Raw genomic sequence first — 25,119 nt, 5'->3', positions numbered from 1 at the left:
TGAAAAGACGCAAACATAAACAATAGATATTGCATCTCATCTATTTGAAAAAAAGTGCAAAACTCCTTTAGCTTACACTATAAACAGTGACAATGTAACGACATTTCACAGAGTCATATTTGTACACAGAAAAGATTTGACGATTTGATGAGAGCTAAAGCATTAAACGCCTTTGTTTGATGGGAAACGGACAGATATAATAAACGTTCAATGTAAAACCAATTACAATCTATTAGATTGTAGATGGGAGGATTACAAACTGTTTGGGATCTTGAAATTTTGACACATAATTATTACGAATCCTTTTTCTACTACCGAATTTACACACATAATTTTCATATACGAATGCATCGCGTTATAATTATGTCACAGGAATTCCGATGACATGCCCGTCATATCGCACCAATTCCCCTCGTCATCGACCGCGCCTGTCGATTTGGATGACGACCTGGCGAACCTGGAGTTTCCCTACGAGAATATAGTGATGGAGGGAGGTGGGACCCAGGGGGCAGCTTACGTCGGGGCTCTCATGGTAAGTGCAGTTTTTTAAATCAATATTATTATTCAATATTACTCGGTCTAGCCTAAAGTTGTTGTTTTTTTTACTCACTCTCCTTGTTTCCCTTATACCACGAATATTTGGGGCTCAGATTACACAAGCTTGCTTTTATGGCCTATAGGTTCCGACATATTTCTTTATCATAGTTTATAATTATTTTGTACAAAAAAAGGAACCGCAAACTTGATATTGGCCAATTGCCTTCATGACCATTGTGTGTAATCATGGATATTTTGTTTGTTTGTTTGTTTGTTTGTTTTTTGTTTGTTTACAATTGACTACGTGGGTCTACAAAAAGCTACAAAACAGTGTGCAAGGTAGGTGTGTAATAATCTGTGTTCATGCATAATATATAACGCATTTTTTTTAAAATCATGAATTGAATTGAATTGAATAGTAACTGAAAACTTGATACACATGTTGCGACGAGATGTAGGTCTACTTCAACATTTTGCAGTGTACTCTTGGTTGTAGCTATGTACCAAGTTGCCAGTCTCGATCAAGTTTTCTGATTCGTTCTGCGCTATTTATGTATTGCTTAGAATAATTCAGACATGCGTTTGGATAGTAAACCGGTGTTTCTCAAAGATGTTACTCTCTTCACATTGCAAATAGCATGCGTTCTTGGAACATGCCTATGATCGATGCACTCATGTATCAGAGTGTACGAAACCTGATAATTTCACACCTTTGAAAGAACTTAAATGTAAACGATCTTTAGACCACTATTACCAAAAGGGATTTGTGCATTTACATGATAATGTCTTTATCGTATTTTTTTTTGGGGGGGGGGGGGGGAGGACATGTTTTAGAGAAACATTATTCAAATTTGCTCACACACTTGGAAATCATTTTATCTTTCAAGTTTCATGATAGGTGTTTATAAACACAGAAGCCATTCTGAAAAAAAGTGTGCCATATCTAGGACAAAATCTAAGGACGGTTTTGAAATTGTTTTATATGGTGTCTAATTTTGTTAGTGAACTGAGGATGAGCTGAAGCTCCTTTGAAGATGTTATCTGTATTGCATCCTGCAAATAGGCCTACGGGAAAATCATTTCCTTTCATCATCGTCGATAATGTCACAATGATTACAGGCCTATTATCTTGATCATAACATTCCAGTGCTCCCCGTTAATCGGGACCCGCTTTAGCGGGAACCCAATCTAGACGTACAAAGTTTTCACGTATTATTTCCACCGCGTAATCGGAATCATGAACCGTTTTATCACACGGGAAAAATCTGGCTGAAATATTTCTATTGTCGGTGTATTGATGTCTAAAATGATAAGTAAATCCTTCGAAATAATTGCAGGGATGTCATTTCCTTATCAAAAAGATTATTTTCTAACCAGTTTATGCCGACTAGTGCCCTGACTTCATGCCCTGGATCATCTCAATCTTGCAGATATTCCTTACAGTTGATGGATCCCATACGGAGGAGGCATACTCCACTAGGGGTCTGACCAGTGTTCTGTATGCTGTGGTTATGAGTATCGGTGAGTTGAGGTGTAGATTTCTTCTCAGGAAGGCCAAGGTGTTATCAGTCTTTTGGCAGACATTGTCAACGTGCTTGTTCCAGTTTAGGTCAGACACCATTGTGATTGAAGATACTTTGTGACTTCCACAGAGATCATGGATTGAGTTAGAGAGTTTGTACTGATGTTCTATATGATTCCTCTTCATAATGATTAATATCACTTCACACTTATTGGTGTTCAGCTCCATCGTCCATTTGTCTGTCCATTCACCGGGCATGTCAAGATCTTGTTGTAGCTGTTTGGTGTCAGCATCCGAGTGGATGGTAAGATTGACAATGGTATTGTCAGCAAACATTCGGACCATTGATCTAAGTTGGTCTGGCAGGTTATTTATGAAGTACAGGAAGAGACACGGACCGAGTACGGACCCCTGCGGCACTCCAAAATCTACGTCAACATGTGATGATCTACAGCCATCAAGTAGTACTTAATGCTTAAGGTTCTTCAGGAAGCTGGTGATCCAACTGTGGCTGCGCTTTCTAACTCCATAGTCAAGCTTCTGAAGGAGGCGTTGGTGACCGACGTCAAAAGTGTTGCTGAAATCCAGCACCAGAATATCTGTCTGCTTTCCATCTTGTAGATTGTTCATCAGGTCACTCACCGATCCCAACAACTGGAGTGCACATGATCTATGTTGTCTGAAGCCGTGCTGAAGTGGGTACAGGATATCTTGGTGGTTTTCATGTGCCATGATGTTGCTTGCTAGTATGTGTTCCATCAGCTTACAGGAAATGCATGGAAGGGAGATGGGCCTGCAGTTGCTTGGGTCCGCTCTATCTCCTTTCTTGAAGACTGTCAATATGTTTGCATGTCTCCAATCATCTGGGATCTCTCCAGAGTTGTATGACGTCCTGAAGGTTTTACACAGACAAGGTGCTTTAAATTGGTAGTAGACAGCTCCTTCAGTACTAGTGGAGTAATCCCATCAGGACCACGCGCCTTCTTTGGATTGAGATTGTCAAGTGACTTCTTGACACCTGCCGTTGAGATGTTGATGTCACGTATGGTTTCATATGGCGAGTTTGGGGGAGCAGATCGCATTGAAATGGAGCTTTCTTTCGTGAACACTGTTTGGAACCGGTGGTTGAGAGCATCTGCTTTCTCTGTGGGGTCTGTTAGATTTCTTCCCTTTGAACTCAGCCCTGAGATTCCTCCATGCACTGTCACTCCGATTTGGGTTTAATGAAGCTCCAGAATCTCTTCATGGCCCCATACTGATTGCCTTCCTCATCATCTGTTTCAAAGATCGACTCAAGGTATTTTCAATATTCTCTTCTCATCTCTGCCTGGATTTTCCTTTTGAGGCATTTATTTTGCTCTTCAAGATCATGTGGGATGAGTCTCTTGGTCTTTGAGAGGATTTTGCATCTCTTAGTAAGCCTGCTCCCCCTCTTGATGAGTTCCTGATCTTAGCAGATACCCGTAGTAAGTTCCTGTGCTTCAACATTGTCTGGGGAATGTGTGCCTCTCTATACCTTCCTGGAGTCCAGTCTTGAATATCTCCCACAGTTCGCTGGTGGTAGCGTCATCATACTTCGATGCTATCTCATCCGATACATTGGCCATGCTGGTTTGGAAAGCTTCCCAGTCAGCTTTGCTGTAGACTGGAACTTTCCTGGGGGTTCTGCCTTCTCTGAGATGGGTTCATGTCAAGAGTGAGGAGGGGACATTTGTGATCTGAGATTCCAGGTACCACCAAAACATTGTGAACAAGAGTTGGATTGTTGACAAGGTAAAAGTCAAGGATGTTCTGCTGTCTTGTAGGCTCCTCTACTCGTTGGATTAGACCATAGTCATCAAGCATCTCTCCGAACTTGTGAACTTGTGGTATAAGGCAGGGTGGCCACATTCCTTCACTCGTCGGTTTACCCAGTCTTTTCTAATATTGTATTGTATTCTATTTTCTATTCTATTCTGTATTCTATTCCATTCCATTTCAATTTATCCTATTATTCCGTCACGACTATAATCTATCTGGTTGTAATAAGTACAAAATTTGGCCTAATGAAAATGTTGCGTCGGCGTTTGCAGGAACTGGAACGACTGGGCTATACGGACAAGATCCATCGCTTTGCCGGGTCGAGCGTGGGGTCCATGATGGCCACATTCCTTGCTGTAGGTCACGACTGTAAGAGGATTGCCGAGGAGATGGCGATTAGTGCTAAAGGCCGCGATTACTTGGGTGAGATTTTGATATCACTTCCACATGAATTTAACTAAGAGGGGACAAATACAAAATAGTAAGTTCATATCTTTCTAAGATAAATGGTGAAAAGTGCATGTAGGTGCAAGTGCTTATATAATATTGCTGTTCCGTGGAAACATTTTGAACTTCAAAATCTTAAACATTTCTTATCATACATTATGATATTCCGCCATTTTGTTTGCTTTTAAATCTCTTATCAAAGTCACCTGGGTATCAGCAAAAAGTAGGGCCTCACTTTAACGCTAATAATGCCATTGTTCTATCAGATGCTTCGTGCGGCGTGCTGAGCGCGATCCCAAATGTCGTCCGGTCTTACGGCTGGCATCCCGGGAGACGGTTGTATGAGATGGTGTGCCGAATGGTGGAGGAAAAACTGGGCGATGGCACGGCCACCTTCAAGGATCTCTACGACCAGACGGGGCGGGAGCTCTGCGTGGTCGTCACCAACATCAGTAGTATGATGGAGGAGTACTGTCATGTTAAAACCACGCCCAACATGCCCATCGCACTGGCGGTGCGAATGTCGACCGCTATCCCAGGTATTCATGCTATTGAATGGGCTTTAGATTCTCTGCAATCTGATTAGTCAATTGTCATGCAATGATTTTAACTGATCCACACTGTGCCATGCGTCCGGTAAAATCCGAACGCATGGCTCAAGTCTTGTACAGTGTAGTTGATGTACCGGATGCATGATGAGGAAAATGGCTGTATTTCATGAATTTACGGACCCGCTTTATAACACAAATGATGCACAGGCCTATTTCATTTATCAGTGAGAATAATTGTATGCTCTTGTTTAAATTTGGAAAAGTCTAAAACTCACGAGTGCAGCGAGTGGGGTTAAACAGTTCCAGAGTTAAGCTCGCACATCCAATTCTCACCGATCCACTCTGTCCTGTCCATTATTTTATATAATAAAAGTTCCTCTTTCTGTCTCCTCATTCTCTCTTTCCTTCGCGGACGCCATTACAGAGAGAACTCCTGTATACATATCACTGGTAATTCAGATGATGAGTTTGCATTTATTTTACACGTGGCCATTGAACAAATACTGTACACAACATGGATCACAATACCCATTGTTACGATGATAATTAGAACATGTCCTCCCGATGGACAAAGTCATGAGGATTATATATAAAAGACCTTGACTGAGTGTTTGTCACTTGCTGTCAAAACACTTAGACAAAGCAATTTGTGGGCTTAACCCACTGAGCCTCAACAATCCTCGTAGAGACCAGCTGATGGTATTTGATAGCACAATAACCTTTAATCACGGTTCATAACCTTTAATCACAATAACCTGTAATCACATAAAAGACGTTGACTGAGTGTTTGTCACCTATACTGTCAAAAGACTTAGACAGAGCAATCTGTGGGCTTAACCCACGGAGCCTCAACAATCCTAGCGGAGACCAGTTGACGGTAAATATTTGATAGCACAATAACCTTAATCACGGTTAAAGTAAAACCTCGACTGAAAATGGGTTAATACGCAAGCTAAAAAAAAATGACAGGTTTCTTTTTCTACACACATACAATCGTCATGTATATGTGTAGAACATTGGTTCGTTTTCTTTATACGTTGATAGATATTCACACAGATGTAGACGAGGGCAATTGGGAGGAACTCGAGATGAAAACAATTTTGGAGCATTTGCAAAATCAAAGACTACAAAGAAGTTATAGAGAGTGACGCTCTTACAAAATCAGTTATGGAAACCGCCACATAGTAAATGGTGATGCCAGTATGCCTTAGTCAATGAGAGTGTATTCTGTCATAGAGTTGTGCTTGATTCTATATGTTTATCACCATAATTTTGTTACGCAAGTGAGTGATATGATAGAGAATATAACGAAATATGCAGGGAAAATAATCTTCTTTGGACTGTTGCGAGTATCAATACACTTTTGTCTAAAGTTATTCTTTGTTTTATCGTGACCATTAGGTGTATTTCAGCCGTACAAGAGGATTTTTACCGGACAGACAGACGTGTACGTTGATGGCGGAGTCATCTGTAACTACCCGGTCCACTGCTTCGATGGTAAGATGACAACTTTCAACAACGGAAGCCGTGTGTGTGCGTGCGTGTGTGTGTGTGTGTGTGTGTGTGTTTACGTAATACTTATCAGTGCCAATTTTTATGTATCAGTGTGATTATGCTCCATAAATGTTTCATAGGGTAGGCCTATTGTAGGTAGTGGGCTCAACCAGTGTTTATTATCACGTATTTATGTAAACATTATATACTGTCTGCCAAAAGCCAGCGAAGTGATGGTTTGATAGTGCACTGGCAATTAAACGGTGAATATAATTATTTAGGGCCAATTGGTGATTTCATATCACTCTTTGAACGATTTCAAATGACAACTTAGTATTTTGGTTCTCAGGCCAGAAGAAATACAAATTTGAGGAAATACAAAAACAAAAAAAAAAAAAAAAATCCCAACGTCGAACATTATGCCTTAAAGGCATACAATCGTGGCGAGTGGTTTGTGCGGCACGGAGACGAACGCAACACGCTGCCTTCCCCTTTCTGTATCAAATGTAGTGACCCCGAATGAGAATAGCGCTGGCTCAATGGGTCAGCGAACAACACTCTAGACTACAAGAGTTCTGTGCTACAAATTTCCCGACCCAAAATGGCTGTCCCAGTGCCGTATATTAAGAGAGTCTGGCCAACTCATAAATTGGACGCCATGTCGTTACCCAGCGTACAGTGCGCTTAAGGTTTTAGCGTGTGCGCTTGGGGGTTAGCGTTACGCGCAGGCGTCCCAAAGGCGCAAGGCACTGTATTGCTTGACTTTTTTTTTATTATAGAGAGAGAGGGAGAGACACACAGAGAGAAAGGGTGTAGGTTGGGGGAGGGACATTCTTTCATTCCATCCATGTCGAACAAAGCCAACAATCGTCAATCATTTTACACATTTGAATAGACCATTGCAGACACAAGCACCCAGGTATAGGGAAGCTGTCTAAAGGACATAATTCTTGAATATAAATATTTTTTTTTTTGCTGTAAAAGTAAAAGAAGAATTCACAGTATGCCGTGTCATACACTTTCACTAGATTGTATGCTATATATTAGCAAGCTGTCCAGGGAACAAGAATATTGTACAACATGATAAATAAATTTACAATTCTAGCAGTGCACAGGCAATAGACGAATTCCACAGTTATTAACTTATTACTGTTTAGCACGTAAATAACCCTCAATTACCATCCTATTTAGTACCATATAGTTATGTATGAAACAGACATGAAGGCCTTCTAGGTAATCCAAAAGGAAAACGCCTATGTACAATGTACAACATGAAACGTCATCGGCAAGTGCTTATTATTTGAGATCATTTCATATACCTTAAAGGTATGTAAAATGATCTCAAATTGTTTAGAAATAGTTTTTAAAAAGACCTGTAATTGAACGAAAGCACAAATACCTGGATAACATATGATGATTAGGGATATCCTCAGTGACATCCGTACCAAATATAAACTACACGTTCAGGATCATTTAACATAGATATAGTTTAAAAACAAATAAAATTGTCCAAATGGCTACCGGCGTATACCTCAGCCATAGCAGGTGTACAGTATATCCCCCCCCCCCCCACCAAAAAAAAAAAAAAAAATTACAATAAGATTTTCGCATTGATAACACCCAATAGGATTAAACTGTTTAAATGCTACTTCAGAGTCTTAAAATACAATATCTTAGCTCTCAATTTGGTAAAGCGGTCACAGAGAAAAGTGGATTGTTGTAAAGCATGTCATGAGTCTGATTCTTACGATGCTCTTGTGTGAGAATACAATATACAGAACTTGGAGGGAAGAGATTTCTGACATCTTCTACAAAACCCCTCATTTTTCTTTGACCACTGAAGCAAATCGAATGGGGTTTTCTGTAAATAATGTGGGCAATGAGTTATAGTTTCATACCATGAATTTGTATTTAGATTGATTGACTATTTTTAAAGATATCAATGCGGAGAGTCCCGTTGTAATTTCTTTTTTTTTTTTTTTGGTACATACGGTAGAGTACGTTTTGACAATGTTACACGTCAGTTTCATATAATTGACAGAAAAAAAATGGCATGTTTGTCATAAGATATAATACGTCGAGTGTTTACTTTCCTTGAACTAAGTGTGAATGGATGACTTTTATTGTTTAAGAGAGCAAGTATTAAGGATATTGAGAATTTTTTACTCGTCAGTTGACCTATCTATACTTCATGGCAATACCTTGAGTGGTTATTTTAAAAATATGTGGAAAATCTTGTCATTTTACTATTTTCACTTGACCTCTGACCATCATGGCCACAATCTTTCCCTATAAATATACGCGTAACTGTGTAGTAATGATGGCATGCGAATACCGTGTTTGGTTTTAAGTTTTTGCATTGGGTAATCTCCAAGGTACGGAGGAACTGGGTAATAATATCCTAACAATAGATACTAGAATTTGAACATTTTACCTGACATTGATCCTTGACCTTTGGCCCCCTCCCATGACCCCCACCCCTACCCCCCCCCCCAATAAATGAATAAATAAATAAATAAATCACAAGAGAATCATAGTCGCCGCAGTAAGTTTTGTCTGGAAATACATGTATACTCACCTTCAAAAATTGCATGTAGATATGTGGGAAATAGTAATATTGTTTTAAGAATTTAACCATTATGTACATGATTTTGACCTTTCACTTTCACACAAAAGTTTATAAGCTAAAGACAAAACTTCGTCCACTCACACATAATTATACATCTTATGTCAAACAGTTTCATTACAAACGGTGTCCAAAAAATTATTACGGAATGAAGGACAGACAGAAGGACGGACGGACGACCAAAACAGATGCCTCAGGCTACACTTCGTACGTTATGGCGGTGGCATACAACTGTAAATCAAAACTTGGATAGTCTGAAAGACACCGTGAGGAATCCAAAGAAAACATATCATACAGTTTTCCCGTCGCACACTGATTTCTCATCTTTTTTTTTTTTTTCCTTCGTTTTTGGATCTGTCGGAAAGCGGTGCATCATTACACATGAGTCAGGTGGTTCAAGCAACGACATGCTGGGCAGGAATTTAGGCATGACAAATCTTCAGTTTTTTCGCAGAAACATATCAAAATAACTTTAAAATCATATATTATATACCTTCTACTTCAATAAAGTAGACAACGGCAATGACAATTCATTATCCCCACTGCACCGTGACTGATATTGGGGATTTCCCAAAGGCAAACAAAATTAGCGCGTAGCTGCGCGTAATGAACAATGGGCACTGCGTATGAGCTTTGCTCGCGCCCGCGTGATTGACTTTGGTAACGACATGGCGCCTGTAGATCACGGGACCAGCTTTTGACCAATCACAGGCTTCAAAACACATAAGCCAAAAACCGAGTTGGCCAGACTCTTTAATATACGGCACTGGGCTGTCCGAGCGAGCCATGAGAGCTTCCGAATGGACGCACATTCTCAGTGCGCGTGCGCATGAAGAGAGGCCAAAAGAGCCACGCGTCTTCTGGCCTCTCTCCTCCAATCACCGCAGCTCGCGGTCACGTTTGTGTATGATGCGTACACACACACGCACATACACACACGTGTCTCAGTGGCAGCATTGTCCCACACGTTTATGGATATAGCACCGAGTCTGGCATTGCGCAATTGCTTGCACAAACTTCGGTCGTTCGGAGTTTACGTACCACTAGGGATGACGATCGGCTGCCTTTAAAAATCCCTTCCAAATACTAATTGTCTTAGAAAGATGTAGTTGCAGTAAAGGAAAAAAATAATTCTAAGAATTGACGCAATTTATATAAGTACAATTTGTAAGATGCCATCTGTAAATGCATATCTTCATTTATGCTGAAAAAAAAATGTGTATTCATACCGCCTTCTCTTCAGTTGCTTCACGTCTGTGGAGTTCTCTCCACATATAGCAAACCAACTTTGGGATTGTAACAACCGTCATACCTTCAAATCTGAACTAAAGACCTATCTTTTCCAGCAACATTGTGAATAATGTGTGACATGATTTTATCGTGGGAGCCAGGCGCCTTTGAATGTTCTTTCCAGACAAATTAATGGCACTATATAAATGTTGTTCATTATCATCATCATCTATACGGAAATGTTAGTATTCATACTGAAATGTCTTCTCCTTGTTTGAAACGTATGTATTTATAATGCAAAAGTCTCAATAATCTTATACTGAAACCCTCTCGATACTTCAGGATGGTGGTTGTCCATGAAACCTGAGGACTCGTTTTTGCGGAAAGTACAAGATCTGGAAAAGATTGCCAGAATGCTTACGAAGGAGGAGCGCTTTGGAACATTCAACGACAAGACGTTTGGGATGATTACAGTAAGAATTATTGGTGAAAATAAAAAAGTGCAAAAAAAAATAGGGAGAATCAATAGAGTGTGACAGCATACATGAATGTAGGTGGCCATGACGTATTAGGAAGTAACAAAGTCTTGACAATTCACTCTGAGCGTTTACTAATATTATTCCTGTTTAACTTCTTCTGCTAATTCCACTGCATCACATATTCTTGAAGGCATATGAATTATGTCATACACAAGTGTGATCTGCATCGCGATATGACAAAGTAATAAATTTATTGTTTTATCGTATAATAATTTCGCTAAACCTGTCTAAAATTTTGCATCAAGCAAGAATTCGAACCTGACGTCTTCTCATTAATGTCTATGTGACTGATCTGTTTGAAATCATGCTGAAAAATTTTAAAGATCTCAAAAATATACATTGTTTACGACTTTGACATAAATCATCACAACTAACGCATTTCTTAGTATTAGCATTCTTATCAGTAACATTGTATGATTGTTATTCTTCTTCTTGTTTGTATTATATTTATCATCATCATCGTCATCATCATTATTATCAAACTATCATTCCTGCTATAGTATTAATGTGATCACAATGTTAGCGGAGTGTTTGTGTAAGAAACAAAATCAAAACTGTGGACTGGATGAAATATGATTTGTAATATTTACCTTTCCTATTTCACACATTATACTCTTTCTGCTTTTGTCTCAGTTCAGTGAGCATGAATCCCACACACTTCCAAACAAGCCCGAGCTGATCTCAACGCCGGCTCCTCTGCCCAATACAAAACTCGCAAGGTACAACAGTTATAACGCCATATTTTAGTTTGTGTGTGTGTGTGCTCGGATTTATTTTGGGTGGTGTTCGTTATTCCGAAGGTTCACTAATCCGAAAATAACTTAAAGTTCTTTATTCCAAAACACACGTCATGCATGCCCTATATACCTATCGATGCTCGTTAGTCCGGAAATTCAGTATTGTAGGGAATTCGTTAATCCGAACATTGTGGCGTTATTCCTGGGGTTCGTTATATTTCACAAGTTTATTAATCTGAAAATGAAAAGAAGGTCAATGTATACTCGTACCACGAATCTTCGGAATTGCGAACCCCCATTTTAATTTTCGTATCAACGAACTGTAACCTTTATTTTACTCGGCTACCAAAGGAAGACAGCTGTACTATATATACCGACGTCCCCTTCAATGGACCTTGTCTTGCACAACCACTGTTACCAGCGAACTCGAACCCCAGAACCTCATGACTTAAAAGTCTGTGGTTTTATCCACTGAGCCACTACTGCTCTTTGATTAGTCTTCTTACTAATTTACAGCACTCACACGAACTACCCATATCAAATTATACACGCAATTCTATGTACTATATAAGTGATTGTTTAACCGTCATTTAAAGGATAAGTTCACCTTCATAGACATATGGGTTGAGTGAGTGCAGCAATATCAGTAGAACACAACAGTGAGAGTTTGAGGAAAATCGGATAATCCGTTCAAAAGTTATGAATTTCTGAAGTTTCTACTCAGTCACAGCTGGATGAGAAGACTACTATAGATTGTGATGTCACATGAGTACAACGATATAAAGAAAGAATAAAGAAAATTCAACATATTTCCATTTTTCTCGAATAACAAAAGAACACTCGACTTCTCTCTTTCAGAAGGCAGGGAGAATAATATTACCCTAAACATACGTCAGTAACAAGTCGAAGAAATGTGCGCTTTATTAAAAAAGTAAAGTTTTGTGACATTCTCTTTTTATTTTCCTTATATTGTTGTACGCATGTGACATCACACACTGTAGTAGTCTTCTCATCCAGCAGTAACTGCACAGATACTTTAAACAGTAAATAACTTTTGAACAGATTGTCCGATTTTCTACAAACTTTCACAGATATGTTCTTCTAATATTGTTGCCTTCACTCAACCCACATGTATCATATGAAGGTGGACTTGTCCTTTAATGTCCATGTCAAACCCGAGTGTTGAATAATGCGTCTTTACATGTTGGCTACTTTTGTAAAGTTGCGTATTCCTGTTTTGAGTTATGTTTCAGTTACGCGTTATGAATTCATAAAATATAAGAATGCATTTTATTTCGTTGACAAAGCCCCTACGTAGTAGAACCTACGCAGTTGTCTTCTTTCTGATTTATGCATTTATCAAAACACAAATGATAGGGAAGTGAATTTTAACAAACACTAGTTGCACTTTTATGCAATTAGTATATTATATTTTTTTTTTGTGTGTGTGCGTATGTTGTTTGGTTCGTAGATTTGCTTCTTTTTATAAAGGAAAAAAAAATCAATGTTTATACATGCAGATACAAGACGTCTGGAAGAGTACACACACAATATTTACACCACAGGCCCCCCATTCCACACAAGTCGTATGTGAACCTTGGTGTCCGCTGGACTTTTATTCAGCCGAAAAATGATGTGTACAGTTGGAGTGAAATGATTCTTCACTCAATGAGCTACTTGAAGATGTCGAGTTGTAACTAACTATTTTGGGGTCTTGCACCCTGGTTTTGTTTCAGGCTCTCAAGCTTCATGCATATGATTATTTCACTGAGTCCGCCCCTCTTGGAAACCCATTTAAAATATAACATTAAATATGACACATAGATGTCCCTCCCCTTGCCGACACAATTAACCAGTCATATAGATGACCATTGGTCATCTGATGAATAATTATGAGGTGGACACTCCATAAGGCACTGTCAGCAAAATAAAGACTAGTGTCAACACAATAAAGACTAGTGTCAGCACAATAAAGACTAGTGTCAGCACCTAGGGACTAATGTCAGCACATTACCCCCTTGTCAACTTAAAGCTAGTACTCATGGGGCAGATAAAACTGTCACTCCTCATCTTGTTTTGACCAGTGTCAGACTTCCACCAGTTATACATTTTCTTTACTATCGGTATTCCCTTGTCTCGATTCCAGGTGCCTACAGCTGACCATTAAAACAAGTGTGATCCCTCTCATCGGATTCAGGATACCTTATGTAACGTGCAAAGAAGGGTCATATCAGCACTTTGAGACACTTTCTTATTCTGTACATTGTCTACCAGGAACACTTTGTTATTATGTACATTGTCTCCCAGAAACAATTTGTTATTATGTACATTGTCTCCCAAAATGAAGCTTCTCAACAATTTCAGCATTTCTCATTTTAGAGAAAGACACTCATCAGCAGTTTGGCTTCTCTTCTACTTTGGATGGTCTGCCTGGACCGATCTGCAGCTCTATGTCCAAGCACAATAATGTGCAATGAATATGTTATTAGTCATATTCATTATTTTAATAGTCATATTCATTATAGGCCCTATATTCCTTTAATATGCTTCGTCACAAGGTGGCAAAACAAACAAACATGTAGGGTGTCTTGAACACCAAATCGAGATCCGTTCAAGGATTTTTATGTGAAGTTCCCACATCTGTTCATTGCTTAGATTTGTTTGTTTGTTTCTTTCAGTTTTTGGTTTGTTTCGTTCCATTTCTCATAATCTTCTACCATGCCTTTTCAAAATGTCAAGAATGGAGGAAGCGTTCTGTAAAATGAACAAAGACTGGTATACTATTTTTAGCGCCAAATTATTTTCGCTAGAGCAATTTTCTCCTGTTGACTTCTAGGCACCCCCTCCCCCTCAAAAAAAAGTACACAAAAAGTACACACATATACGCGCGCGCACACACACACACACACACAAAACGTAGATGCCAAAACCGGCTTGTCACGAGATCAATGTTGGGCTAAGATTAAACTTTGTAGTTGATCTACATTATAGCAAGCCAGTGGCTTAGTTATAGTTAGAAGTTTCAGACCATGATTTTAAAGGTTTAGCCTTCCCCGTCAAGTAATAATAAGCATTGCGCTAGGCGCAAAATTGCTTCTTCACTCGTCAATAGCTGCAACTGCCCTTACCATGTCAGCTGCCATAGCAAGAAGGACAGGTCAAGGCTACAGGTTAGATGATAGAGTACTCTTCACGTTTTTCTGAATATACTTGAATTTCCATCGTTGTCCTCGGCCTGTTCTGGCTCAACACGATAGAGCAACGACCAACAACAACAATGTAAGAGCACCCGGTTGCATCGAATACCATGATATTCACAGATCACTATTCAGCTGTTGTGGAGCTTGACAAAAGTGAGGAAAACAGTCACGACTTTGCTAACTTTATTTCGAGTACTCCTATAAGGGGCAAAACTACGGTCTGGGGCAACAAGACTAAAACATGTACGCAAAGATTGCAGAGATGCCAGAATAAGTTTGCTCGGCTGGCCTTAAATGCCGACAAATTTTCCTCTTCTTCTCCTCTGTTGAAAACGCTTCGGTGGCAATCAATCGAACAAAGACTTAAATACCAACAATGTATAATGGTTTACAAGATTTTAAATGACAGAGTGCCGGCTTATCTAAAACCACTCATTGCCATTAGACCAGTGTACTACCTCACAAGATACGCAGTCAACAGCCCCCTCTTTGTGCCTACACCACGGACAGAATACATGCGAACATCCTTTTCTTACCAGGGAAGTGCAATATTCAACACCTTACCAGTATTCTTACAAACTTGCCCCTCTTTTGAAAGATTTAGAAAATTATGCCGTCAATTGAGTTACACGTTTTAAATGAATATTGATTATGGTATAATGGTTATTTATTGAATGTTTTAACAATTTTGTATTTTTTTAACTGTTTGTATTGGTTTTTTTTAATGATTTTTCTTCTTTGGTTCCATTAACCCCTATTATGGTATTTTAAACACAGTTTTATATTTTTGGTGTGTCATTACAGTAATTTCTATTACACAGGGTTTTTTTTAAAATAATACATTTTGTTTATGCCGAATTAAGAATACATTTTAAGTCAGTCTCCATGGTCTAAAGTATCTCTTAAAGCTTGTATTGTTTTGTGTAAGTGGCACCAGAAATATTAGTCACGCCCCCCCCCCCTTTACAGAATTCCTGGATCCGCCCCTGTGTTTGTGTAGTTTGCAGGCACAAACCCTTGTTGTCGTAAAGGAGTCTGCGCCAAGACTACTACATGCACCACTTTGGCACTGTCCCATAGGCCCTGTGTTGAAGCTTCTCCCAACAGTTGGGTGCAGTGTAGTGGTGCGTGTATTAGTCTTGGCGCATGCAGACTCCTATACGTGACGTGTTTGTGTGTGTGGGGGGGGGGGGGGGGTGACACGAATACTAGTATAACATGGGTCTAATGTGTTGGTCTCGTGGGCTTTGTTTGCTTTGCTAGTGTCGAACTCATGGGCTGTATGACTCGTGGGTGTCGGTCTCGTGATGAGCACCCGGTCAATCTCCATTTGTTAGCACTAATGGACGGCATGCAGGAGCAGCGGACCCCGGAAGAAGTGACACATGGATATCAGCTATAATTATCTAACCATGAAGCTACTATATCTAACAATGGAGCTACTTAACCATGGAGCTACTATGTAGCTCTATGATCTAATTGGAATGCGTTGTTTTTTACCGCTCTGATCCCTCCTCTCTCTTTGACACAAACGATGTATAAATTAAAATGAATACAGTGATCAATGATGGAAATGGGTGGTATGATCATCATCCTCTCGAAAGGCAGTCTGTGCGATGTCTGAACTTGTTTTTAAAGATTCCATTTGGTGTGTTCGTATACTGTTGTTTTCATATTGATATCTTAATCTGTGACATCATGAGATCTTATTGGCATTCCTAGTAGTGAAATGGCATGGTCACTCCTCTATACTATAAATTAAAAATTAGAATTAACGTAAGATAGCTATACCGTTATATGATTGACTCCAATCGAAGCGCATCGATGTCGTCATGCGCTCTTTCTCTCACGATGAAGTTACCTGCATGTTGTGATTTGTGTGTACATCGATTGTGTGAATATTTAGTGTTCTTAGAACATGCTGTTTTGTACGTAGATTTCTACGTATATTATTATGTGAAATGCTGTAAAATCAAGAGAAATTGTGAACCAAACTGCAATTTTAGCCAAACTAAGCTACTGAAGAGAGATCTCATAACGTCAAATTCAACTGCGCCCCCCCCCCTTCCAGGGCCTATGTCGAGCTCGAGGCCAGTCGGAAGCAGTCGTTACGTAATCACCACAGGATGACGACGGCTATGAATCGTTTCCTGCAAGTCCTCAGGGAAAACGACGTCGACGAGAATCAAAAAATCAGCCTCGACGAATTGCAAAATGCTATTGAGAAGGTATATAAGTAAAAAAAAAAAATAACCCAAACAAAACATAGGACCAATCATTATTCGAGTGAAAATCACACATGCCTATATCAGATATGGAAGTAGCAGTCCATTGTTATTCATTCTGTCGTGGAGATGTGTTTGAAACATAGAGCTGCATTTACGTATGATACAGCTCTATGGTTTGAATTGCAAGATGAGGCTTTTTCAAAGTACATGTAATTATACAATATTATAAATCTATAAAATGAAAACGCTAGAAACAATGAAATTATGTAGTGCTCTGCAAGAGCTCCTGATATTTCTGAAGTGACACGAAAAGAAGAAAATATGGAAGTAATAGGGATTAGATTGGAATTAATCAGAATGGAACGATTCAAATTTGTCTAGAGCAATATCAAAGGCAGAAAAAAATACAACGGGAAAGAGATTACATGTGTGTCTGCTTGGACGTCTTTAAGAGTGTCCTTATACGTTGTTTTAGCTGCAATAGATACAGGCAGACTGTTCGAAAGATTGGATAGGTTTGAAAACCATGTACTTCGAAAAATGAGCCACTTCTCAATTTGCCATCAGTCTGGGGACAAGTTTTCCACAGAGGACGCCAAACTCTTGTTCGGCGAGGGCGCCACCATCGATGAGATCTTTAAACGTCTCGACATCAATGATGACGGCAGTGTGAGTATAGCACGTATATACACTCAGGAAAAAAAGAAAATAAACTCTTTTTCCAGTTAATATTTTGCATAGAAGATTTAGATAAAAATCAATGTGTCATATACCACATCAAAGATTATTTAATTGGCTATCAGCCTGGTAGGTTTATACAAAGAGAAATTTTACGCATGAGTGAACACATTTGTTTTTGTCCTCCAAGGCAGAAAAGTAAAAATTGCAGAATTGGACATATTGAAATCATTTGCAAATGCCCTCCAAGATAGCAGTGATAACCAAAGACCACTTTAAAGCAATGAGAGACATGAAGGAAACAGCAGAAATTAGTTTCCGTTCTCTTGTTTCCCTTTATATTCAAAACAAAAACATAGTGGGGAAACTGAAGGTGGAACATAAGCATTTTCCATCAATTCAAACTTTAATTGACATAGGGAGTAAGCCGTAAAGGTGATAAAATGGACAGAATTTCTTCGTTTTACTTTTTAATTAAGGAATTTAGGAATGCACGAGACAAATTCAAGATCCAAATATCATTTCAAATTTTCTTGATTTGAAATAACGTTTCAAATTTAACTTTTTTTGTTACCATAAGTCTTTTGACTGCGGATTTGACAGAAGATTCTTCAGTTTCCTCCATCATTTTTGCCTTTCTTTATCTTTTGAGGGTTACAGAGACATTATTGAGATCATAGGTTGATTTTTGCTAATTAATTTGCATTTCTTTTGTGTTAAATTTGTCTTTTGTTCTCATTATCATATGGAAGAGCAAATACGCTTGAATAAAAACTTGTCCATTTTGCAATTTTTACTTTTGTGCCTTGGAAGAGAAAAACGAATGTGTTCACTCATGCGTAAAGTTAACATTTTCATTGACCTACAAGGTTGATAGCTAATTAAATTACCTTTAACATGGTATATAAAATACCATCTTTAGCCAGATAGTCTATGAGAAAGATAAACTTGAAAAAGTGTTTACTTTCTTTTTTTGCTGAGTGTATTCACAGGTATGTTATTGAGTCTTGGGAGTGATGCAGTGTAAATACATTGTACATTTTCTTACAAAATCAAAGTTGGGAAACTTCAAGCTGGTTGGCATACTCTCCACAGTCCTTCCCCCTGGCTGGAGACATGTACGAATAGGATTGGCTGATAAACTTGAGCTCAGCTCTTCTGGTTTTGATTTGATTTGCTGCATTATCAACCAATTAAATAACCTCGTTATATTCTCATGATTTCATAATGACTGATTTCATAAACACTGAACTGTGGAATGTAATCATACATGTATTGTTTTATGCAACAGCATAGGTAAAAATGCTTATGTGGTTATCAAGTTGTATTTAAAATGCAAAAGGCCGACATCTTATTGAAGCAAATGTTTGATGTTGTTGGCGGCATATTCTCTTTGATACATCAAGTTTCAATTTAAAAAAAAAATTGTTTTGGTGTATGAATTTTTCCCACCTGGTGTTTTTGTTATGCCTCCGCCACGAAGTGGTGCCTAAGGCATTATGTTTTCGGATTGTCCGTCCGTCCGTACGTCCGTACGTACGTCCGTCCGCTTTCGTTTACGCGATAACTTGAGTAATATTTACTGGAATTTTACCAAACTTGGTCCAAAGTATGAAGTATGATGGGGCAATGATTTGATTAGATTTTGGGTGAAATCGGCTAAAGGTCAAAGGTCAAAGGTCAAGGTCAAATCATGAAATTGTATCCGTTTACGCGATAACTCAAGACTGGATGGAGCAAATTTCACCAAACTTTCTTGGAGGATGATTTATGACAGTACAATTACTTGATTAGTTTTTCTGTGAAATCGGACAGAGGTCAAAGGTCAAAGATCAAGGTCAAATCCTAAAATTGATCTGTTTACGTGATAACTCAAAACTGGATGAAGCAGCTTTCACCAAACTTGGTCCAAGGATGATGTATGATGGGACAATTATTTGAGTAGATTTTAGTGACATTGGCAAGAGGTCAAAGGTCAAAAGGTCAAGGTCAAATGCTAAAAATGTTGTTATTTCCCCCATGACTGTGCAATGCCCGCAGTTATTTATTTGAAACTTTGTGTAGACATGTACAAAATTGTACTACTGTGTAAAAATTATCCAGAGAGAGTTTCATGTCATAAGGTCAAAGATCAAAAGGTCAAAGGTAGGTGAAAATGATGCAATATCACTTTTCTCGCAAATTGTTCAATGTATCTTCATGGAACTTGGTACATATGCATGTACTGACTGGCAGGGATTATCTAGGGAATTTAGGGGTCATGGGTCAATAGTCAGGGGTCAAAGGTCAAGGTTAACTCCTCAAAATGTTACTATTTTCCTCATATACTAGTATATGCAATGATTGCATTATTAGTTTTAAAATTTAATATATGTACATGTACTACTTAATGGAGATTCTCTTGGAAATTTCTAGCCAGAAGGTCAAAGGTCAAACGTTAAGGGTCAAAGGTCAGGTTTAAATGAAAAAAAAGATATATTTTGTTCTGTAATTACACTCTTTCTTCATACCTTGAAAATTATACTCAATGCATAAACTTATAATAAGATCGGTCAGAAGTCAAGTAAAAATTTTCATTTCCCCAAATATGCGTATATACCTGCACTCTTTAATAGACAATTATAGCAAACCCAGTTCGTGGAAAGTGAACATTCAAGATATTTCTGCCAGTTATGTGAAACTGTCATCACACATTGTGAAGACATTGTACTATACACCTATTGGGAGAATAATGCATTATGGCGGAGGCATCAGTCGCCATAGCGACATTTCTAGTTCTCAATGTATTCATACTTTACAAAGAGAATGTTTTTATCCCAAGGTTATTATCATTTAACAATTAATGATAACAAGATAGTGATATTAACATTATAATCATGCTAGTTGACAATCTGAAAGATTCTGAAATTTTTTTGTTTTCGGAACGTATCTACACGTAACTGCATTAATTTTGTATGATAATGATGATGATAATACGTGTGGCTATTTGTATAGAGCACAGGTCCACGTTTCGTATTCACCTATTTATCTAGCTCTATTTTATTTATTCATTTATCTATTTATTGTAAGTACACTTATTAATATATTTTTTTCGTAACTATCCTTACCATAGTATTTCTAATTCATTATTATGTCATAACGCTTTTGTGTAAATGACTATCTGTGATGTGATTTGTTTTTGTACGTGTTTTAAAAATGTCAATAGAAACAAAGTTTCTATAACCTATATCATAGACCGACAGAGATGAATCTCAATCATACCCGTGACCTTTAACCTCAGATCCACTTTCAAGAGTTGATGTCCTTTGCCGAAGAGGCAGGCATTGGAATACAGAGTCAGTACATCGGGTCGGGGCGAAACGACATCAACTCACCTGGTCAGTTTGTTGGCGGGGTCTTCCAGACGTTACTCAAGAGTGTCAGGCGGTCATTCTTGGCGGTAAGGCTCTATTCAGTCATTGATATACTGTATTGACGCACCTATTGGTCCACGCGGTATAGCACTAAATGTGTGATGCTATGAATTATGGTTTATTAGAATTTGAATAAATGGTATTTCACATCATTGCTTCGTCCAGTATTTAGGATGAAAAAGCCCGTTTGAAATAAAGAAAAAAAGTATAGGAGTTTCGACTCAAATTTGGCTTTCCCGCGAAGAGAGAAAATAGTATTGCTTTTATTTCTAAACCCAGTCTAATTCATATGTAAGCTTCTGGAAGATATGACTTTGCTTCGCGAGGACTTACCAAAATATGTAGAAATAATACAATACAAAAAAAATACTTTGGCCGAAAATATTTCACTCACTGGTGACATTAAACCATCCCTCTTCTAAATATAATAATAATAATAATGTTAATAATAATATAATAATAATAATAATAATTATAACAATGATAATAATAATAATAATAACAATAATAATAATTAGCATTTATATCGCGCATAACTAGTAATACACAGTTTCTAAGCACCTTACATATTGTATAACAATCATACCAAAACTTAATCTTATATTCATCATAACTACGAAACTCTACAATAATTTACATTACATAATATACTTAAGCAATAATCAAGTACTAAAATACCAGCTTATTGTGTTTTTGTAAAAGCTCGTTCACTTCCATGTAGTATTCTATCTGTGTAATATTCTCTCGATTACATTTTATTTCACCTCGTTGGAAATTACCTTTAAACTTGTACGTATGAAAAGTGCCGCACCCATGCAAAGAAAAACGTAAGTGAAAATGGTAATTTCTCACAACGATGAAAAGAAAAATGTCAAAACAGGTTACATGGAAAGCTTTCAATCTATTGCTTGCGATGGTATTACGATGATTATCATCTCAGAAATACAGAGTAAGCGATTGTTTGTTTTTGTCATTTGTTAGTTTGGTTTTGTATGTTATCGTATTTACTAGTTTTCGCTTGTAAATAGCACCAGTCCGCTAAAAGGAATACAATTATTATAATTATGATTATAATTATTTATGATGATGATGATGATGATTATTATCATCACCATCATCATTACATTGCTATTACAGGGCAACGACGGTGATCGAACAGTTCTCATCAACACGGTGTACGTCAAGTCGCTTGACTTTGAGAGTAAGCAAGAAGACATAGACTACATAATTGAGGTAATTTCTGATTAGCGTGTGTGGTTTTTTTTTTCTTTATTACAGTACTTTTCATAGGTACTTCACGTATGATGACATATTAATGGATGCAATAACTTATCGCTCTTATACCATATCATACTTAATACCGTGGAGAAGACTGTTCTGGTATATGGCGCATTTAGATTTACATGCATATAATTTATATTATACTTTATGCCTCATCTCATGTATTTTCACTATTGTTTTGTATGTGCATCTTTGTGTCTGTGTTTTTGTTTGCATATCACTTTTGTTAAGGAGAGAAAATGCAAGTACCCATAAAGAACATCAAAATATTTGTATTTTCTTCCAAATTTTATGTATTTTTTCTGTCAAAAGCATCAAATGTCATCTTGATTCTGTAGTAAATTTTATTTCCAATGTACATTGAGAAGTACGCTAAAATCAAATCAATTCCAATGCAAGGATTGAAATAAGTCATGATAATAGTTGTCTCTTCTTCTTCTTCTTTTCGAAAGTTTGTTAATCCTGGCGGAAACTTCGAGCATATTGTAAAGAACAATATATACTGGATAACATTTTACAAATGTTTGTGAGATTTATAAGCTTTGTGGCCAGATATGACATTTGCCGCTCTCAAATGCAATGTTAATACTATATTAGTGTGATTATAGACTATATATACACTATATGCAATACATTATATGTATACAATTGTGTGTATATATATATATATATATATATATATATATATATATATTTAATTAGAGGTTGTGGCAGATCTGCGGTAGATCTGCGGCAGACTGTTAATGATGAATATTCATAAGTACGATTTCAGGAAGAGGTTGTGGTAGATCTACAACCTGTAGATACATGTAGGAACTTTGCCGTAGATCTGCCGCAGATCTACCGCAGATCTGCCACAACCTATATATATATATATATATATATATATATATATATATACAGTATATGTATAGAGAGAGAGAGAGAGAGAGAGGGGGGGGGTTATGAATATAATAACATATCAGAAAGATAATTATAAATACAGCACTAATGCACCATCCGGATCGACCTGGTAACCTACTAGTATTCTGTGACAAAGAGGGATATTAGAGAGAATTATATAAAGTTTTATATATTACATGCATTAGAAAGGAGAAGGGAGAAATAGAAATATATAGGGGCCTACATAAACAAGAGGTGGTGGTTGACATGACTTGTGTTCCTGAAATGTATTTCATATTACTACTACAGCAAGGACGACGTGGCATGCGAGCTTTCCTGACGTACCAGAAAGAGAAGGGACGCCTCACTCCTCGAAAGGGTGTAGGAAGAGAGAAAAGTGAGCGCCGAGTCGGGGAAGTCTGCCCGAGTGAACTATCCGTCACCACTGAATCCAGCAGTGAGATGGATAACCGTGGTTAATACATTAATGTACACTTGTCTTATGCAAATAAGCAAGTAACATACCTGTAAGCCGATAATCTTGGGACACACACAACACACACACACACACACACACACACACACACACACACACACACACACACACACACACACACACACAACGAATATCATATATTCACGTATGTGAACGTGAACGTACACATAAAGGATAATGTTGTGTTACCCTATACTTATTTTCCATTGCTCTGAATTCCGTCCTCAGAAGATAAGAATTCGAACAACAAATAGCACGAGTTATTCACAAAGTCTTGAGAATTACAAATATCACACAATTATGTGAATATTTCCCCATATTTTTTGAAAAATGTAGGCCTACCATAAGTTAACTCCTCCCGCGGTGCAAAATCGCCTTATAATATTATTCTGAACGTGATTTTCGTAATGGGATCATCGACGGATTTCACATCTTATTCATGCATAAGAATAAGTATTCGTACCCCAAATCACAGCACATCCGTAAAAGAAAACTGAGGCGGCAAATGAGGCTCAAATTTCTGTATTGCACCGAAAAAGATCATAATACATGTATTTCGAACAAATTACGCTGTAAAATCTCGTGATAAATCTAAATCTTCTACATCTAAGGTAAAATGAGAATTATTTTTGTTTGTTGGGTCCAACACAATACACAGGGTTGAAACTACAACTCTGAATATACACACGCGTGGGAGCGTGCAAACAGGATGGAAAGTGCTGCTTTGACTTAACATTGTCTCATATTGTTGCATAATGACAAGGACTTTGGGAAGAAGGTTGGCTGCCCCACCTTTTTTTAACTCACCTGAGCCAAAGGCTCAAGTGAGCTATTGCGATCGCTCTTCGTCCGGCGTCCGTCGTCCGTCGTGCGTCATGCGTAAACTTTTAACATTTCCACCTCATAACCCCATAACCGATTTTCACCAAACTTGGCAGGTAGCATCCCTAGGGGAATAGGATCTCTATTCTGCCCTACTTTGGCAAAAGGAAGCAAGTGACATACCATCCGAATTTGAGTTATTGATGTTTTCATAATTCACATAATGAGCTCTTCTTCCAGGCCAAATTTCATGCAGAAACACTCATCTTACTAAGAGATATGTTAGATAAGACATCATCATGATAGTCCATTGACGTCAGTGTAAATGACAGACACATTTTGCTCTTTTACGAGAAATATCACTTTTGTCACTTGCTTCCTTTTGCCAAAGTAGGGCAGTATTGTTCAAATGGGCACCATGCCAGCCAAAGGCTCAAGTGAGCTATTGCGATCGCTCTTCGTCCGGCGTCCGTCGTGCGTCATGCGTAAACTTTTAACATTTTCACCTCATAACCCCATAACCGATTTTCACCAAACTTGGCAGGTAGCATCCCTAGGGGAATAGGATCTCAATTGTTCAAATGGGCACTATGCCCACCCCCCCCCCCCCAAAGGAATCTTAAAAAAAATCTTCTT

The 25,119-nt window shown here is 38.1% G+C and overlaps 1 protein-coding gene across 1 annotated transcript; it reads left to right on the top strand.

Moving 5' to 3' along the window:
* Positions 1–385: 385 nt before the first annotated feature.
* LOC139708868 (uncharacterized) lies at positions 386–23,645 on the top strand. The gene is made up of 12 exons (XM_071620830.1): positions 386–532; positions 4,132–4,228; positions 4,342–4,368; positions 4,531–4,845; positions 6,259–6,354; positions 10,550–10,680; positions 11,380–11,465; positions 16,755–16,911; positions 17,479–17,580; positions 20,870–21,028; positions 22,140–22,235; positions 23,475–23,645. Exons 1-12 carry the CDS (start codon positions 386–388, stop codon positions 23,643–23,645), a joined length of 1,584 nt encoding a protein of 527 aa, XP_071476931.1.
* The last annotated feature ends 1,474 nt before the right edge of the window (positions 23,646–25,119 follow it).

This window comes from Diadema antillarum, unplaced genomic scaffold (genome assembly GCF_040938485.1).
Source record: "Diadema antillarum isolate AM-2024a unplaced genomic scaffold, OU_Dant_1.0 seq00001379_RagTag, whole genome shotgun sequence".
In the NCBI taxonomy this organism is placed as follows: domain Eukaryota; kingdom Metazoa; phylum Echinodermata; class Echinoidea; order Diadematoida; family Diadematidae; genus Diadema; species Diadema antillarum.
The sequence above is the reverse complement of the archived record's forward strand: the minus strand, read 5'-3'. Positions and strand labels throughout refer to the sequence as shown.

What these genes read in the sequence shown, in the direction of transcription:
- LOC139708868 (XM_071620830.1), top strand. Translation starts at nt 386, where the DNA reads ATGCCCGTCATATCGCACCAATTCCCCTCGTCATCGACCGCGCCTGTC. An exon ending in CTTACGTCGGGGCTCTCATG is followed by an intron (nt 533 to 4,131) that starts GTAAGTGCAGTT and finishes CGGCGTTTGCAG; the next exon opens with GAACTGGAACGACTGGGCTA. An exon ending in AATGTCGACCGCTATCCCAG is followed by an intron (nt 4,846 to 6,258) that starts GTATTCATGCTA and finishes CGTGACCATTAG; the next exon opens with GTGTATTTCAGCCGTACAAG.